This window comes from Psittacula echo, assembly GCF_963264785.1.
Source record: "Psittacula echo genome assembly, chromosome: 7".
Classification (NCBI taxonomy): Eukaryota; Metazoa; Chordata; class Aves; order Psittaciformes; family Psittacidae; genus Psittacula; species Psittacula echo.
The window spans coordinates 30,187,827-30,208,128 of record NC_137740.1 but is presented as its reverse complement, the minus strand read 5'-3'; the positions used below and the strand labels follow the sequence as shown (position 1 = coordinate 30,208,128).

The following is a 20,302-nucleotide window of genomic DNA, read 5'->3' as shown; positions in this document are numbered from 1 at the left end:
AGACACCCAAAGAGAGGAGGCTGGTGAAAAGTCATTCCTTTACTGAGGATTTTGTCCTTTCCAAATCTGCATAAATACTAGAGGTATGTAAACAGTCTCATATCCATTTCATGGCCACTGGGGAATTATTTCAGAGGTGGTAGCTGCTTTCTCAGCCAGTTGGTTAAGAGCAAAAACTAATTTAATTTTGTATATGGTATCAATTAGCTGAGATTAGCCTGACCCTGGGATGGGTGAGGAGAGGAAAAGAGAGTCTTCCTAAGCTCTGTCTCTGCTAGAGATGAGGCCCTACCAAAAGCCATAAATAAACTCACTCACTGTAGAAATTTAAATGGGAAATGTGGGGGCCAGACAGGATCTCATAAGTTGTTTCAGCTCAGTGTTATCCCTTAAAAAAAACCTTGATGAGAATGAGAGCATAGATTGGATTCTCAGTGTGGCTTTTAAAGAAATGCATGCAAAAAAGAAAAAAAAAGTCTCAAAAAGCCCCAAAGGTTGTTTCCCATTATATTCCTTTTGGAGTAAAATAGGAAGCCAAAACGGTGATTTAACAAAAGAAAGCATCAGTCAAGCAGAGCCAAACTGAGACAAAAGTCAGATCTAAAGTAAAAAGAAGACTACAGGGGAACTATTTTTTAATCATGCAGAAAGTCAAATGTCAGAAGGGAATGTTTTATTAGTGCATCTGAAGGGCTGGAGAGCTGATGAGCTTGTCTATCCACCTGAATTCTTGTATGGAAACACCCTTAGAGGAAGTCAGAGAAATGTGAAGATGTACAGTTTGAAAGTGACCACAGGGTCCCATCTAGTCCATCTCTCTGCTTTTTGTAGGATCTTTCATGCATCTCATGAAAAGTATGGCAGTAAACCATGAGAGTATCCATACTGTGAGGCACAGGATTTTCCTGGTGCACCCAGCAGCCTTGGACCCCACAGCCTGGTCAGGTCCTGCCTGCGTCACTGGACAAGAAACAAGGATGACATCTCATTTCCCTGTGGAAGGAACCCCAGATGTGGTTGTAGGGAAGAAGTTGTTATGAGCCCCAGTACATTCTCCCAGTGTAAGCAATCAAGAGATTAGGGAAGTCAGTACTGGTCCATCTTTGTCTTTTACTAAGCAACATGGTTGCCTCTTTGTGATGCTGCTCAAGAAAGGACAAATTGCAGAGGTGAGCATCACATTCACTCTGAAACTGTGAGCATGCCAATCATGCTCCTCCTCAGAAGCACATTTCATCATGTCTAGACACAGCTGCTCTGAAAGTATCATCCTGCATTCACAAATATTCCTTATGACTTGGCAGTTTTGCTGCTGCAGCTGTGAGACTTCATGAGTGTCAAGAACCTTTCAAAATAGATAAAATCTGACTATTTTGAGAACAGTGACCTTGAACTGATCTGTACATATTAGAGGTTTGGGTATTGCAATGGTAGGGAACACGCTTCTGCTTGCTCTGGGAGAAAATGCATGAAGAATAAGATTGTGGCTCTAGAGCTGAACAATGGGAAGGTAAACTGGAAGGTACTTAATGCAGGAGGACAAGATACTTTTCCATCTTCCATAGGTATTAGCACTGTGTCGAAAATGATTCAGAAAAGGGTGAGAAAACAGTATCAGGCAGGTTACACTATTTAGAAGCTATTACAAAGCTGTGATTGCACTATAGGTGTAACAGGATCACCATGTGTGTATGGTTATAATCTAGCAGAATGTATCTATGAGGCTACCAGAGTGCTGACATGTAAATCCCAGAAGGGTGGAAAAGGTGTCTTTCTCCTTACCTTTTCCAAACTGGTTACCAACAATATCAAATGCCTGCAGCTGCATATTAACAAAGAGTAGCTGGAAGTTCTTCTCCAAATTGAAGGTTTGCTTGCTGGCACACTTAAAGGAATTCCCCAGCTTTGTTGTAAACATCTTCTCTTGTATAGCTCCATAGTAAAGCATACCTGGAGGCCATAAAGACAGATAAAATGACAACCCACACTAACTGTTGGAACCAACATCTTTCTGAGATAAAACAAAGGATCCATGGTGCTTTGGTAGAGCAGCAGTCACAGATGTGACTAAAGCATGGACATTTCCCCCATAAAGTATCAGTTACATTTGTTCCATGTTTAAATGAGTCCAACTCAGCTGAGCTTGGGTCTGAAAAAGTGACTAAAATTCCAGATGCTTCTTCAAATCATATTTTAACAACTTGAGTCTGCAAGAAGCAGTTAGGATTCTCACAGGAACAGACATCTGTCTTAGGTCTCCAGCACAGCTATTTCCAGACAGAACAGAGATACCATCTCTCTATGTATATATCATGTATACCATGGGAATATCTAGTCTGTATTGCTTTATGCATTAAATATGTTTTTAAACATATTCCCGTGTCACAGTACTTTATGGAAAATACAGCTCAAATTAAATGCATGAAAAGATCTCTTAACCTAGGCATATCTTTTATATATATCCTCTTTTATAATCAGATATACCAGTTTAAAGCAAAATCATCCACATTACCAACTCTGCATCACTGTATCTCAAGCAAAACTGCTGGCACAACAGCATGCAGCATATTCTTGGTCCTCTTCAGTCAAAATCAGTAGACCAGTGTGTACTGATACAGATAGTTCAGTGATTTTTATCCCTAAGAAGATACAGGTTTGCTCACTGCAAAAGTACTGCTGATGGTCTGTGAAACAGCAGTGTCTGGCAGAGAGGCAGTAACAAGCAGGCAGGGATAGCAATGGCTCTTGCCAGCACCACTAGAAGGACTCAAAGTATATTTGAAGATTTTAAAACTTATGATTAAGTGGATTAGTTTGTATTTGCTACAGTTTGCACTTAGTGATGCACAGGAAAACTGGTCATTTAGACTGAGAACATCCCAAGGAGACATGTCATCTGGATCAGCTTTGCTTTTACTTTAATTCCTGTAGATCAGAATAGGCTCCACTTGAGCTAATAGAAATACTCATCAGTGAGAAATAAACTAGGTACTGAGCTTCCAAAAGCTCAGTGCTATTAGGACACACCTGGTCAAGCTCCTGATTTGCTTTTTTTCTTTCAGGGACAAAAGTTAATCCAAATACTTATGAGTAACAAATGGAGAAGTGACATAACATAGTAGTTATCCTGTCACAGATTTGAAATAGTGGGAAGAACTTGTGCAAAATTAACGTCAGAGAAAATCTGAAGTGACAGCTTAAAATTTTTCTCTCTGACCTAAACAACGTTCTCTTAGCAATTCTTGGTATGTCACATCTGGAGAAGCTCCTGACTGTTCAAATGGTGAGAAGCAGGGCTGTATCAGAAAAAAAGAAAGAAAGAGAAGAGCTCAGACAATGTCTAAGATTTCAGGATGAAGAACCTCACCCTGGATCCAGTTCTTATTTCTACCAAATCAAGACAAGCCTCCTCTTGATACTGGTGCATTTGAAATCTGGATCCAGCTCTGCATTTCTGTTTTCCAGATACAGTATTCATTTAGGACGCTTATTAGATTGGAAAGATGCATCCAGCTGAACTGGAGTCACAGCATTTTTGTGGTTCTGCAGATAAAATCTTTGAGGGCTGTTTTATATAGTAAATTTAGGTTTCAAGTAATCTCTACTCAGAGAGAGGTGGGGCAGGGACAGTTTTTGACGACAAAAGGAAAATTGAACAATTCTGATAAAACTGCTTCCTACTTCCTTCTCTTGCATTTTCCTACCATAAGATTTAGGTGAATGACATGTTGAAAGCCTGATAAAAAACATAATTTGCAAAAATCCAGTGTTTTAAAGATATAAAAGCCTATCTCACACCCAGAAGAGTTTGATATGAAATTAAGACAATGTAAAAATCACTAACCTTCAGAAGATGATTGTAACCTGGTCTCAATTTTACTGACATAGTACCTTGGAGCTTGCTGCAAAAGAAGATGTATCTTTATTCACAATACATCCTCATATTTGTGGGAAAAAAAAAAAAAAATACAGTTCACCACACCAAAATGGTCACAAAGTGTTTCCCAAAGAAACAGATTTTAAAGCTCCACCTTCAGGACCCAAGAACCAAGTTGCTTGGACGTATTGCTTTTTTGTTTCCAGGGCACTCCGTCTAATGGCTAAGAAGCTGGTGTCATGCAGCCACTTCAGCTACATCTCCAATTCTGCTCAGTTCAGTGAAACTGAACCATACAGGTGTAGTTTACACAGACTACTAAAGCTAGACATTTGTATGACACTTGTGGCAACCGAAAGTAGGAGGGAGTTAAACAAATAGCATACATTGCACAAATGAACAGGCACGTTATAAGGACATTTTATTTTTATTCACCTGTTCTGCTTTACTGAGAGTCTCTACAGTGCTCTCCTGGGTGACCATGCACTGAATGAATCCATGCTGACCTGCAGTCTGGCTGCTTGCAGGACCTAAGCCTGTACCTTCAGAAGGACTCGGGACTCCCAGTGCTGCAAGGCACTTTTCGCATAGATGCCCTTTGCATGAGCAAACTGCAGAAAGCAAAAGAGCTTCTGTGTTCATCATCGTTTTGATCTGGGAGAGGTGAGCAACAAGCTGAGAGCTCATCTCATGCTCATACCACTCCTTCCCTTTTTTGTCTGCCAACAGCAGTCACCACAAATGAGGAAACAGCAACCTAGATATGTAGGGGAGAAATAACCGGTTCTTTCCACCCTGCTAACACTGTTGGTTCTGGCTGGCTTTTCATATGCCTACAGACTATCGACATGGAAAGCACCTGGTACAACAGCACAGAGCAAATTTCCCACCAAGTTTCTTTCCAGCGTGTGCCCTAGATCCTTGGTTGAACCTGAACACAGTCCTCTCCTCGACTGTCTCAAAGTGAGAGCTAGTCCTAGGAGCTTTTCGCTGGTAACAGCGGTGGAGTATAACATGAATCTTTAGGTATCGGCCCTTCTATGCATTTTAATTTCAGCTGTAAGTACACTGGTACTGGCGAGTGCAGTTGGTAGATAATGTCTCCTGTGCACCCACTTCTAATGTTATGCATTAAAAGCTGGTAAGATGGATTGGGAGATTTTAAGAAAGAAATATGCCAGAGAACGGGTTCTCAGTAATACTCTTACTTAAAAGAATAAAAAGGTGAGGTTAAATATTACCCTTTTTTTGGTGGCAGCGCTAAGTTCTGTTTGGCCACAGTTAGTAACTTGGCTTGGGGAAAACACCTGCTCCTACTTCACGTCTTGTGGGTTGGTTACAAAACTTCCTTTTTTCAAGTTCTTTGCAAAAGGCAGCTGGCAGTGGTGAGTACTGAGCCAGCTGCTCACCTCCTGCTACCCTGCACCAGCACCCCAGCCCTGTGGCCTGGTTCAGCTCCTCTTTCACCTGTGAAAATCAGAAGTGCCACCGTGGGAGCACTCCTGATTCAAGGCAGTTAGAAAGGCTGTGGAGGCCAAACACATAAAAACCAGCAGCAAAATGATTTCATATTAACTTGAATTTCAAAGAAGTTTGAGGCAAGCCTGCTCTTCTCTTGAGGCTTATCTTTAAGTGAAGGGTGGATTGTCTAATTCTGTGCCAGCAACCACCTTTTTCAGGGCAAGACAGGTCAAGTATCTCCTAAAGGTTCATGTCACTCTCCTTAGCACTGACGCAAGCTGGGGCTTTCATGGGTACTTGAATCATTGGACTTTTTCTAAGGATCCTTGTAACACAGAAAATGCTCGCCTTGTTGCAGGAAGCATACATTTAAAGTAAACACCGTCTGAACTGATCCTTTGTTTTAAAACAGCTCCTTGATCTTTTACCTCACTTTTCCTTTGTAGCTTTTAGAAAACACTCTGCCATAAACTAAAATCAAGATGATTGTTAATTGAAATATTTTCTCTTCTCAAGCATTAATGACTCAGGAGTGGTATAATTTGCTGTTGTCTATTGGACTTTCTATGGAAAAGACTAACGAAGTGCTTGTACTTAATTGTCATTAATTTGGGTGTGGAACCAAACTGTAAGATTGACATTTTGGCTTGATTAATTGAAGGACACAAATCAGCAGTGATGGCCCAATACAGCTCTGAACTGCCATGGCCACTCCAGGACATGGCCTTAATGCATGTAACATTCATTCAGAGTTTGATGGGATCCAAACCACTCTGTGTTCCTCCCGGCCCATTAATAACTTTATACATAGTGTTAATTTCTGTTGTTAGCTCTGCTGGCATTACCACCCAGCCATTTTGGCTTTCAGACAAATAGTACTGCTCACTGCCCAAAATGTGTAAACCATGCAAATGTCTGAGGAAGCAAGAGTATGGCTGCACTCTTTCTCCTGTGGTTAGCCATTTTCTTCTGTGGTTACCAAAATAGCAACAGCACTTTTGGTAGCTTATTTTAAAGCCTCATCCACATATGATGCAGTCCCAGTGGGAAACATGGTGCCAACAGACACAATGTCAAAAAGAAAGCTCATTTTCCTACTATGTAAGTAGGGCCTCTCTCTTGCCCAAGTTTCTCTGTGTACTTATAAGTCTCCTTGGTGTGGTAAATTTTAAGGGCACTTATCTACAATTTTGCTGTTGTAGTTCACTCGTTTGGAATTTTCCACTGCGAAATTAGATAAAATTAGTCCCTTTCAGCTGTGGATGGGCTGTGCCTCCTTGACACTTACAACTGCACAGGCTGCCCTTTCAATTTAACAACCACAGTTGGCTTTTGGCTGGGCAGATGTGATACTTGGCATTTATGGGAATCAAATGACTAACCTCACCTGTGTTCAAGTGGTCCTTGAGATACCATTTTATAAGAGCAATTTGATAGTTTGAGTCAGAGTTCCCAGCACACATTCCTTAGTCATATGCAGGGACTACATCCCAAACCTGTTCCCTCTGTTCCACTCCAATTCAAACGGCACTTTCTATCAGAGGATGGCAAGTCACTGTACTTACCCTTCATTGCATATATGAACCTTTCCAAATTGAAAGTTCAGCTACATGAGACATGATTTAATGCTGAAATTAGCCCAGCTTTGAGCAGGGGGCTGGACCAGGTGGCCTCCAAAAGTCTTTTCCAACCTGAATTACTCCATGGTTCTGTGACTCTAGCCTCTTGGGAAGGACAGGAGTAATAGTGCCTTATATACAGGTCAAAACTAGCATAGAGATAGATGAAATGCCTTTCACACAGTACAAACTGGTTTAAAGGCAGTCTAAACTCCACCTCCCCAACCCTAAACACTCCTCTCTGAATGCAACAATTACCTTTACAAAGGTGAAGTTTACAAACCCTCCACTGAAAGTTATGTTCAGCTCAGACTGCACCATCCCACAGCTTCCAAATGTCTGTGTCACATTGGGGTTGACAGTCATGTACTCCATCTGCTTCTGTGGAGAGAAGAGACATTGTAAGGCTGCTGATAAAGAGGAGAAGGGAAGATTAATAAGAAAAAGATACTTATAGCAGCACTTTTTTTCCCCCAGACAGGCTCTGGGGCTGAATGAACAGGCCAGTGGTGGTAACAGCCTAACTGCTGTCACCCAGGGTTGTTCCCCTCTCCTGAACCTGCACTAGCACTTGTCTGACACATCAGCAACCTGCTCCAGTGTGTAAGATAGCAGAAAGTAATACTTTTCTGCTCATTCAGTGAACTGATACAATTCAGAGCAGGGTCAGATGAGTGCCAGTGGTAATTTAAAGAGGGGGAGAAGTGGGAAATTGTGCCTGAAGGCTGAGGAAAGATCAAGACAGAGGCAGATAAGGGTTTAATTGCCTTTGACATGCGTTGCTCCTCCTATCACTCTGGCCTCATCTTTATATCCTGCATAGTTCATCTCTAGCATCTGCCAACCCACACTGTAGTCTGAAAGGAAAGCTCTGCAGTCCTGAATACATTTTGGGGCCTTCAGTCTCATCTCAAACACACCTTACTTTTGTAATAAGCATCTCACCATGGTCTGGTGAGGCTGGGAATCATGCTTTCCTGTCTGGCTTCTGTCATGAAGAGGGATGAAAATTACTTTTACCAATATTAGATATGTAAGTAACTTTCAAACCCCAAACACGTAATGGGTTTGGCCCAAGGCATATGAACTTCAGAGCCTGAGGCTATAACCCCACATATCGTATTAATGGAGGCTACAAAACCAAAGTCTGAGTGACATTATCACACTTTCAGGTTTTATGACATCTTTTGCTGGACTATTCACACCATTCACCACTGTTAAGAGAAGGTACCAACTCCCCAGCACCCCTGCTCTGGTCCAGCCTGTCAGTTCCTGTGATCCTAAAATCTTCATGTGTCATTACCAGGGCAACCCATCCCTGGATCCAAGTCTGTGAACTGATAATTTCTTGCTTTCGTTGCAACTCACAATGTCAAGCCCTTCACAGAAGTCAACTCAGATTTTAACTAGTCTCCCATTCTGGAAAACACAAAGAATAGAAGGCTGATCTACTCCACCAGTACTGCTACTGCACATACATCAGTGAAATAAGAAAGCACCCGTATGACCCACTGACATCATCATACAAGCCAAAGTGCAGCAGCCGAGATGCTGTGCACAGAAAGGCCTTAGACTGGTAGCAAACCACTTATTTTTATCATACAAGCTACCTTCTGAAAATTGCTTTGAAAAGAATAATTCCAGCTAATGAAGAAACTTTGTAATTAAGTTGTTACAAAGCTCAGACTTGTAGAGCTTCCACCTCACCTTCTGTGCATTTTGAGCCATCAGCTGCAAACCCATGACTGCTTTGATGCAGGTCCTGTTCCTACTGGAAATGGTGTATGTGCCAATGGGGATGGGAGAAGGCTGAGGTGCAAGAGTGGGTCTTGCTGTCATCATAGTAGATGGGATGGCTGTTTGAGTCCCTGGATGAATGGTTGTTGCATTTGTCATGGCTGGGGCTATTGGACTTTCAGGTAGTGTTGTTTGATTTCCAGATCCTGTGGTGGACTTTACAGTTTGCATGGTGGTGGTTGTAGTATTTATGGCAGTAGCTGTCATTTGTGTATTTGGTGTTGTATGTTTTATGGTTGTGTTTGTGGCTGCCACTGTTATTTCTGCGCTCACACATGCTCTGTCTTGCTTGGTGGAGGACACAGGGTGTATAGTTTCATTCTTCACTGCAAGTGTAACCGTTTCCATTGCCTGGGTTGTAGTCTGACCAGCTGCAGTTGTGTTGTCTGCTGATATTGTGGATACCACCATGGCAGATTTCTGGCTGATCTCTTCAGTGGTGGTTGCTACTGCCTGGTCTGTCATGTGATGGCCTGGTGCTGTTGTTACCTGATGCTCGTCTGTTGTCTGCACAGTGGTTCTATGGCTCATGGATGTTGTTTTAAGAGAGCCTGTGCTGTTAAAATGAACTGTGGTACCTTGATGGGATGAAGAATGATGACAGGGGTGTGGCTGAGAAGCAGTTGTATGTGGGAAAGATACGGTTTCTGGAGACAGCTTGACCACTAAGGTCACTTCAGCAAAGCAGGAGGAAAATGCTGCAAAAAACCAAATAAGTCAGTAGTCTGAAAACCTTTATGTTTAACATTTCTGCTGATACCTATAACATAACTGCATTGAATTTGCTATCAAATGGCCAATATAATTTCATTCTTCATTTGTCTCCAGTCATGATAGGAAAGTAAAAGCAGACACGGTTTTAGTAGGAACATCTATAACTTTTCACCACTCTCCCAACCTTCACACCTCTGAATAAACCCACTGCAGTGAAGCACATTGGCTCCCAGCTGCCTGCACTACTCTTACAGCTGAAGAAGCTAAAAGATGCCAGAAGTGTGAGCAGACTTTGCACAATTCCCAGACAGCACAAGAATTCTCTTGCAGGCAGTAGTACAGCAAGACTTGCTAGAAGTAAATTATTAGGATCTAAGGCAAATGAAGTGTGTGTAACAGGGGAAAGGGTGGTTGGTTACTTACTAGCAAAGCATGGGGAAAGGGGACATTATTTATGCATGAAAGAAGTGAGGCCTTACAGTGATTCTCAATAGTCTGCGAAACGGGTTTGGGAGACAAGGAAATTCCAGATATTTATTTACGGTTTTGTTGTAGCCAGGCCAGCTTGAACCCTGAAGTTCTTCCTCCTGGGAGGTATCCAAGAGGATGATCCAAACAAGGAAAGACTTTTTAGTGATGGGCTTTCAGCAATGAGAAACATATTTCAGGGTACAGCATCCAGGGGCATTTGGACCACATCTGGAAATGGTCACAACACCAAAATTACACTTCCGTCTTATACTGTTTACAGAAACATGTCCATTACAGAGCTGAAAAGAAAGTATCTGGCTCCTAAATAACAAAGTGAAGAAAAATTGGGAAAAGTACATTGAAGACTAGATGAAGGTCACAACTCTTCTGCTTGAGCCTGTCATTATAAATATGTAAGAAGAACCTGTAAAGACAAGGTCGAGCTAAAAGAAATCATAAATCACTGATTTATATTAATTCCTTGATGTGCATGAAGCTTCAGGTGTAGTTAAATGCTTTTCTAAATTAGCTTGAGGACAGAGATTAATTCTCTATTTTTGAGAGAGAAGGGACCTGTGCTGTAACAAACTTGACTGTCAGTGTAGCTGCTATCATCAAAGAAGTACAACTTGATACAGTTGAAAAAACACAAAAATAACAGGACAGATTCCCCTGACTGCAAATTTTACCAGAAGGAACATAAAAATGCCATAATTAATATGATACTTTAGTTCTTTTTCTGACTTTCCTTTAGTCTTTACCACACCTTATGGCAGAGCTGAAAAGCAGATAACTTCTCTCTTTCTCTGTGTGCTGGTGGAAAACCAAAGAAATTGCCATATACCAGCCATAGGTAGCTGCAGCTAAATGTGTTACCACAATAAAAACAAAAAAGAAGTTGCCATTTTCACTTTTTTTTTTTCCCCTGTAAGACTGCACAATAAACTACCTTTAAATTACATGTCTTAAATCGTCAGTACTTTTTAGCTTTTTATTCAACAGATTGGTTTTGATTACTGACCAGATAACACTTATCTTACAGACAGGGAGAGAAACATTATTTCACTGACATTTGGATGCCAGCCACAACTTTTAAATGAGACTTTATTTTCCCCAAAAGATCAGTTCAACCTAACTATTTTTCATTACAGAAACATTCAGCCTGATAGGGTCACTGAGGTCTAAAGTCAGAAATGTCTTTGGAGTGGCCCACAGCTCATGGTCATCAGGTGACCTGCCAGCTCCTCCAGCCTCCCACAGCTCTCTCAGGCATTTGGAGTTTCTGTCAGGGCACAGTTGCACTTCTAAACCTATTGGCCTGGGTCATCTTCTCAAGAGGCGTTCAGCCACACGAGCTCCCAGGGATAGGTAAGGATTGTTGACTGTTCTCTGGTTGCACCGAATGGGCTTTGCGCTTCCTGGGTAGCTGTTGGAGGTAGTTGGGTAGCTCAGCTGAGTGAAGGGGCAGGGGGGCCCACAGGGTGCCAGTTCTACCTTCCTGCTAAGGTCTGAAAGGCTTCACCATGGCGCACTCATCATTGCAGCATTGCCTCTCAGGAAGCCTGGAACAGCTCAGTGAAGGAGCCACCTGAACAGCTCTCCATCCCCAGCTCCTATCACAGCTCTGCTATTAAAGAACAACAAATGCTCACAGCTCTGCATCCCAGATGCAGTTAATCTCCAGTTTTGGTTTGGTTTTGGTTTGGTTTTTTCTATGAAGCCAGTTGTCCTGGTTTAGCAGTAGCAGTCATTTATTCTCCTTCTTAGTAGCTGGTGCAGCTGCTACTGCTAAACCAGGACACCAGTTCGAAATGTCATACGACAAACATTTTGCTCAAGGGACACACACTCCCTGGGGTGTGTCTTCCTGGAGCAAGCTGCAATCTCCTTGTCACACCTTGGTTTCAAAGTTGTGAGCTACGTATGCTGAGGGCTGTGTTTCTGCCCAGCAAGTCTCTTTGCACGTGACGCTCCAGAATAAGTCCCTCAGAAAAGAATCAGGGCAGCTGTCAGAGATTCACTGTTCCCAGTCTGTGCCTGGAGCCCTTATTTTTGGGCTTTGGTGACAAATTTTAGTCAATGCCAGCAAAGGAAATGGTGTTCTGCTCCCAGGCTTTCAGTGGAAAGTGGAGCACTTAGTGGAGACCTCATAGCAGCCTCCCAGTATCTGAAAGGGGCCTACAATGATGCTGGGGATGGACTATTCATCAGGGACTGTAGTGACAGGACAAGGGGTAATGGGTTAAAACTTAAACAGGGGAAGTTTAGATTGGATATAAGGAAGAAATTCTTTACTGAGAGGGTGGTGAGGCACTGGAATGGGTTGCCCAGGGAGGTTGTGAATGCTCCATCCCTGGCAGTGTTCAAGGCCAGGTTGGATGAGGCCTTGGGTGACATGGTTTAGTGTGAGGTGTCCCTGCCCATGGCAGGGGGGTTGGAACTAGATGATCTTAAGGTCCTTTCCAACCACAACTATTCTATGATTCTATGATCTGGCTGTGGCATTTCTCAGCCTGCTGTCCTGTAACGGAGTGGGTGAAAAAAATTCACTGAGGACTTTTCCCCCTTCTTGTCTAACCACACAATCATGCTGCTCAGCCACCCAGCGGGTTTGTTCCACTTTATGCTGCCCAGAAGAAATGCCTGTGTTTAGCTGACTGGTTTTGTGTGGACACAAAAACCTGACCCAGCTCCTATAGTTACTGAAAACACTCTCACCAGCACAATCTGCTTTGATCTGAGTCCCTGAGGAACTGAAAAAGCCCCAAGATGTTCTGAGAGGTTTCAGTGCTGTCACAGTTTCCCTTTAACATAGGAGCCATTTCTTAATCGTCCAACCCATTAGACCTTTATCCCTTAAACTCTGATTATGTACAATTCCCTATATGCACAGAAAGACTTGACTTTGTGGCATTAATAAAACATTACAAGGAATGATCAAAAATGGATAAGGAGCTGAGGAAACAAGTTCTTTCTGGTCAAACCCTGAGTTATCAGTGTTATTTCCTCAGTCTGATCTTGCTCTCCTTTCATGTATATGTTTGGAAGCTACTTCAACGGACTCTGTCTATGAAGTGGTTGCTGGAAAGCAGAGCAGATAACAGCATGAGCTGCTTATGGCTGAGCCCCTGTTTCGCTGTTCACTGCACTGGGAGGGGGACAGAAGTTGTTACTTGTGTGATCCCTGTGTGCCAATGGCAAAGCCCAGTGCAGAAATCCAGTGCCCCACCAGTGAGCTCAAACTTTTAGCCATTACACAGATTAAGTCACGCTTTCTTCATCTGGCAGATCTTGTACTGCTGTGAGTGCTGAGGGATGACTTCACATGCTGGGTCACATCCTTCATCAGGCTGGCTCCACAGATTCACAGAGCAGCGTTAAGGATTGGAGGGTGACTGTGATGTGGTTTGTCACTGAGATAAGCCCCAGCCTGCCTTTTCCAAGCCTCTACCTCACTCTTGCTTTCCTGATCATGCTCTGCATCTTGCAATGCAGACAAATTACTCCAGCAGCGCTTCCTGAGTTCTTATTCTGCTTGTCAGTTCTGCTGGTCTGGAAATAATTTTTAATTAAGAAAAGCAAGCCCAAAAAAGTCTGCTTCTAATACTATTTTGAACTCACTCCATCACACGGTCAGAGTTCATCACCACAGACTGCAAGGGAAAATTCACAGGAAAATATCAGACCAACTATGCCAGCTGCAATGAAATGTATTTCTACTTATTTCTTAGCAGTGGGACTTTGCTAAAAGCCCTTAGTGCTAGCAACAAAACTATTTAAAGTTTTCAGTCTGTTAGATGCTGTCCTGACTGCAAGGAAACAAAGCCAGCATAGTCTACCTCATTTTCCTCATAGAAATGGTGGAGGACATTACTCACCACAGGTGAAGGTTAGCAAGATGAACTGCCATGTGCTCCTCCCCATGGCCAGCAGGTTTGAGAGATGCTGCTTCTCACTGTGGAGCGAATGGAAAGGAGATCAAGGTTTCCTGGGGACTGGAAAGTTTCACTTGATGCAGGGAGTGCTCAGTCACATGGCTGGAAAGGAGGTGGGAAGAGAGGGGGAGACCATGCCTCTCATCTGTAAACTACTGCAGAAGAAAATCAATTATGGTTAGGACAGGAAGTGAAAACAGAAGGGGCTGCTGGGCTAACTGAGGGGAGGACAGGCTCTCACTCTCCAGCTGAGAGCTGGGGCATTCTGCAAGCAACATAAAGCTTCACGCACCTCTCTTCGGTTTCATAACCTGGTGCAGACAGCAGCTGTGCCCCAGTGGAAGGATACAAACTGTAAATCAGTGCTTTTACTGTGTTCTTTTTAAAAATTACTTTCCTTAGGCCCAAACTCTTATATTAAGGCACAGAAGGGAGCGGTATGATCTTGGGCCAACTCCACAGAGCACCTGCTGAAAGCAAGACAAGGCTGAGCAAAGCCCCAGACGTGCTCTGGTCCCACCTAGGGACTGTCAGCAGCCTTTGCTGTCTGGTTCAGCCCTGCTCCAGGGGCTAAGCTTGTAGAAGGTGGATCAGCTGTGGTGACTCACTATTAGTCTTGCATCCAAACACACTCCTTGGCAAATAGCAAAGCCCCACCTATGACCCATGAAGTGCTCCCTGCAAACCACGCCAAGCTAGGACAGGCGCTGCACAGGCAGGTCCCAGCATGTGTAGCCGTGCACCAGAGATCTGCAGCTGGAGAATGTTACACCCTCTCACGTGTGCGGCTGGATTTCCAGCCCTCAGTCTTTGCTATGGTGACCGTTTGATGTGGGGAACTGTCCTGGGTTCATCATAGCAGTCATTTTTTCTCCTTCTTAGTAGCTGGTGCAGCGCTGTGGTTTTGACTTTCGGCCTGGGAACAGTGCTGATAACACCGATGTTTTTAGTTACAGCTAAAATGTTTAGTCTGACCAAGGACTTTCTGCGTCTCATGCCTTGCCAGGGAGGAGGGGAAGCAGGGAGGAAGCAGAAGAGATAGGGACACCTGACCCAAACTAACCAAAGAGGTATTCCATACCACAGCACATCATGCCCACTGTATAAACTGGGGGCAGTTACCCGGAGGGCTAGATCACTGCTCGGTCAGGCTGGGTATTGGTTGGCGGGTGGTGAGCGGTTGTGTTCTCTTCCTTTGTTATTTCCCTTATTGTTGTTATTGGTGGTGGCACTAGTGATTTTGTGTTATACCTTAGTTATTAAACTGTTCTTGTCTCAACCCGTGGGAGTTACATTCTTTCAATTCTCCTCCCCATCCCTCCAGGAGCCGGGGGAGGAAGGGGGGGGAGTGAGAGAGAGGCTGCGTGGCTGGGCTTAAACCATGACAGGAACAGAGCAAGACCCACACATGGGATCTGGTGTGGTCCTAAGCCTTCATTTTCTCATACCAGTATTGCATTGCAGTAACATGATACAGCCAATGACTTTAAAACTCAAGTGAACTGAAGTTTGCTCCCAGAAATCTGGGTATTGGATGAAATTAGTTCTAATTTATTTTTCTTTGTTTGCATTATGGTTTTACATTCCCTTTTTTACCTGCTTGTCCTTCTACATGATCCACAACATGCATTTGGGTCAACTAGCACTCCCTAATAAAACACTGGTAGCCAAAGGTATGCAGAGATCTTAAAAGTTATCCTACAACTTCCTTGCCTTCTGGCTGCAGCATTAGCACATGCAGCACTGAACTGCGTGAACCTTTGCACTCTCCTAATAGTCCCAGGGATTCAGGAACATGACTAAGGGACATGGGTAACAGAAAAAAAACACTGTGCCTTTTGTGACACGTGTGTTGGACAAATAAAGTCATACTGGACAGATGTGTGGATTTTTTTCAGCCACGATGATGTGCCTTTACTGATACTCATTTATTTTGAACAGAAAGCAAGCTCATGTGACTTTTTACTTCAGATAGAGACACCAACCACAATGTTTTGTACTAGTTATAATTTTTATAAATTTCAAACAAAGTGTGGTTCTACACAGGTCAGAATGGCCTGGTTACAGGAAGTTCATTTGCACAATATTTCTTGTAATAAATTCATACATTCTGTCTTGATTGGGAAAAAAGAACAGGTAATTCTGTGCTCCTTCCCTGTCTGATTATCTCTCATCAGTCACAATATACAAATACATCATTATCAACACCATGAAAAGATGTAAGAAAAAAAACCACTTAGCTGGGGAGAAGAAATCTTAGCAGCTATTTCAGCTCCAGCTGCAAGAAGAAATACACAATTTGGCTCTTTTTATTATTATTATTATTATATATTTCTAATCATATACATATTTGAAGTTGAGTATTTCTGGAAAGGAAGTGCATGGCCTTCCTCATATGCAATCCTGTTCGAAATCTCGAGAGTCTAAGAAAATCATGAGTAATAAAATGGCTTTCCATCACATACACAACCAGAATATAAGACACACACACAGCTTTGTTGTCACGGGCAAGAAAAAACAGTGTTCAGATGTGGTTTGGCCACAGCCGTTTATGATCAAGGCAATGACCATTGGTCTGATTCTCCATCCAGTGGGGTTAGACAGGAGAGGAGGAGAGGGTCAGGCCTCATTACAATTCAGCATGGCTTACTGAAAGCACGACTTGTGTTTCATGGCAATTGCCCATCTACCTGTTTGTCATTACAGTCCACAAGGAAGGAGTCTGCACCCAGGTGAGCAGAGGCAGAGTTTTGAGGTTGTGAAGTTTTGAAAGTTTCACAGAAGGTGGCAGCAGAGCAGAGGGAAGAAATCCAAGTCAAAACCTCAGCCCAGAGGGCAGGTCTCACTAGTCCAACCCAGAGAGAACAGCCAGGCAGCAGGCACCGACTCACTGGTCAAGCAGCAAGGGTACAGTGCTCAACCATGAGTGCTGCTACAGCAGAGATACACCTCGGACATTTTCTCTTCTACAATTGAAACTTAGTAGCAATCATTACTTTTAAATGACCTTCCGTTCACTCTTACCTTCGCCAAACACTGAAATGAAATCCATATTTGAAAACTATGACTTTTAGGTCTATCTACCTGAAAATTATGGTGTCAAAGACCTACATGCAGAATAAGTATACCTTAATGCACACATTAGTCTTGCTAGACATCACCAAATCATACTCTAGACTGTACATGGAGAGTCATTCCCTTAATTATCGCCTTGCTTGACAGAAATACAGTAATTAAAAGATTATCCCATCTATTAATTAAAAAGAAAGAAAAAAAAATCAAACCCCATTTTGTCTCATCAGCAAAGCCAGAGGGTTACTTCTGGTTGGCTGTTCTCAGACTTGTCAGCAGCCTGATCCATCATGGAACTTCATTCTTTAAAAACACAAAGCCAGCAGTGTGGCACTGTCTCACTGACATCTGCACCACAGGCATCAACCAGGCAAAGGGCCTGAGTTACTCCACAGCAGCAGCTGCCACATTTGCAGAATGGTCTGAGCTTGGAACGTGGAGACAGAAACAGGCAGAAACAGCCTTTGGCTCACTGACACTGCAAGAATGTTAAAGACACAACTAGTAGTTGTGGGCTCCCTGCTCAGGTTCAGTAGTGTCCAAGGATAGCTGTGATACAACCAGCTCCCAAAGGCCACTGAGAGCCAGGGTGCTGTGACACTGTTGCCCACAGCCATGGAGCAGTGAGTTACTTGTCATCCTCAGGATATTCATGGTGCAGAAGTGACTCAAACTTTGGTCAAACAGTATAAAACACAAGATATTGGGAAGGAAAAAAATAAAAAAATCCAACAAACCAAACCCCAAACTGTTTTCAAAAGCAAAGCAGGGAGGAAAACTGTTATAATCCAGCCCATACCATTGCAGTTGACATGACGAGATGGTGAGTTGGGTGACAGGATACATTTCTGTAGCAATCATCTTCCCTGTTCAAGCTCTAGGCTGCTTCACAGGATACCACTACTGACACTCATGGAGAGTATGGGACTGAATGTTTTGCTTTCCCCTGGAGGGTCCCTGATTTTTGAATACATGCTAAAATTTACCATTATAATTCAATCAAATAGCTCCAATTTTTTTCCAGTTTTAGGAAGATATTGAGGCACCAGGGATATAGGACTACCACACTGTCACCCTGCACACAACAGAGCTGGGAAATGGACCAGCAATACCTGATTTTCCATTTCCTGTTCAAACAGAGCCTTCCCACTGCCATTTCACGTCATTAGAATGAGATTCCTGTAAAGAAACTCCAAAGTGCAGGTTTGCATCTTTCCATCTGTCAGCTATGTCACAAATCCTAGTTTTGGCAGTTTCATATACCCATGGTAACCCTTCCCTATCTTTCTCTCTCACATACATACACAAGCTTACTATATTTACCAATGTTCAATCAAAGTTCCCTCCCCATTTCCTCTTCTATGCTTAGGGCAGGTGTAGACAGAAGCACTGTTATCAGGTCATGCAAAAATTACTCAAAGCAATACAGAAACCAAAATGAACTCATTTTGGGGAGATCATAAAGTAACCGCGCTGCAAGAAAACATCACTGCATGTTTCCTTGGGGACTGAAAGGAATCAATTCTTCCCTCAAGATGTTCATGACTACAGTAGACTAATAGGATTCATGTTCCTGAGAGGCTACATGTCATTTTTAAGGTAAATAACCACCACACAACAGACAATCTCATATGTCTGCAGGACAAAATTAGCTTCCAAAAGGGTACAGAACTCTCAGGTCCTTTAGTCATGAAAAAAATGTCAGAAATCAAAGAATTTAGATATTGAGGGTTAGAAGAACCATGGGAATTAACCACCACAATACAACTCATAATTAACCAACAAGCCTTCACAAACAAAATCTGAGTAAGCCTTTACCTGCTCTAAGGCTTTTTCTTGAATGGGACTATCTACCTTCTTCACAGCTCTCCTGACTCATACACTAAAATATTTGCAATGCCAGCCTCCAGAGACAGAGGGAAAAGCATTCAGGTCCCTGAAAAAATAATAGTAATGATACTGAGCCCTGTGATTTGCTCAGAGGCTCAGATACTAAAGAGTGGGTTTGCGGTTTGCATCACCTCTATTTTTAGTGCTTTTGTCCCCTTTGTTATTTATGTAGAGCACCAATAGTCTCAGTGTTAAACCAAAAATAACTAACAGTGAAAGCCAATCACTCACTCTTGAGCTTCTAGGGTAACTTTTACCAGGCTGATCTTTGCCTGTTTACAAACCTTAGTCAATACTTATCTTTACTAAAGTATTAGCAGCTTTTGTGGGACCTAAGACCCAATTACCATCAAAACCCCTTCATGCTTTAACAGCTGCTCTAAATGAGCTAATGGCTTATAGAGAAATAATAACATCTGTGATCATTTTATATTATACATCACAGCCTTATGGCAGAGATTTGGTAGTCTTTTAACCAAATGTCCTGGAAAGAAGTATTTAACAACAATCTATCCACTCGCTGGAGCATCTAATGCTCACTGCCTATTTGCAATGCTTAAGTATCTTCCAAATGAGAGATGAAATGTATCTACTCCATAGCGCAACACACAAAGAAAGCATGCAGTTTAATCAAACATACAACGTAAAATGGCATTTGATTGAATTCTCAGCACCAAATGCAAAGGATTGTGATCCAGCAACCACAGACTGTAGAGGGGGGAGGGTTACGACTTAAATTGTAAAGAGTTCAAATGTTCTGTGTCACAGTAGCTGTTACACATCTTTGCTTCCCTAAGTCCTGCACCTCCATCTCACAGCCAGGAGTTGCTATCTGTATCATTCCAACACAATTTTCTATGCAGGTCACTTGCTGTGCTATTCCAGAAGCAGTCATATCATTGCTGCACAAAACCTCTCTGATACTCGAAGTCAGAAGTTTCCTTACCACAACCACCTAAATTGGGATGGGTTTGGTGTTGACCATCAGCAAAAAGGGCACATTTGTGATGTATTAGATGGAATTAAGGAGGATGTGGAAGGCACAGCAAACAGAAAAACCTCCAGGCGATCCCATGGTAGAGCAAGAACTCATCACCATGCATGTGCCCCTCTGCAGTAACTTGGTGTTCAAGTGAAGTTGCCAAAAGGTGCGTGCATAGTAACTCTTCAGCTCTGCTGTTGACCTAATTTAGGCCACATCTTCTGAAACAGTTTGATAATCAATGTGAGAAGGATTTTCTCCTCTAATACTGAGAATGGGTTTCAATACTTTTTGGATGTTTAATGCTCATTTTAAGGTTGTGTTTCCCAGCTTGCCAGGTGGACAGCATAGTTCTCAAATGTTCATGCTGATAATGTTTTAGTGAATGATGAACCTCAGAGCTTGTGAGAAAGGCAACTTTATCCAGTGTCCACCCAAAATTAAAGAGAGATGGATGAGGTCCTGAGGAAGAACGGTCCGCTGT

General features: G+C 42.7%; 1 protein-coding gene across 2 annotated transcripts in view; it reads right to left on the bottom strand.

Annotated features, from left to right (window-relative positions):
- Positions 1-13,863, bottom strand: part of LAMP3 (lysosomal associated membrane protein 3) — a gene marked incomplete at both ends in the record, with an annotated part of 16,171 nt that extends 2,308 nt beyond the window's left edge. The window contains 5 exons of one of the 2 annotated variants that reach the window (XM_080623050.1): positions 1,783-1,950; positions 3,845-3,902; positions 7,216-7,338; positions 8,665-9,452; positions 13,818-13,863. In XM_080623050.1, coding sequence (XP_080479176.1) covers positions 1,783-1,950; positions 3,845-3,902; positions 7,216-7,338; positions 8,665-9,452; positions 13,818-13,863 — 1,183 coding nt within the window. The remainder of the gene's footprint in view (positions 1-1,782; positions 1,951-3,844; positions 3,903-7,215; positions 7,339-8,664; positions 9,453-13,817) is intronic. The other variant, XM_080623051.1, reaches the window with a different exon arrangement.
- Positions 13,864-20,302: the final 6,439 nt, after the last annotated feature.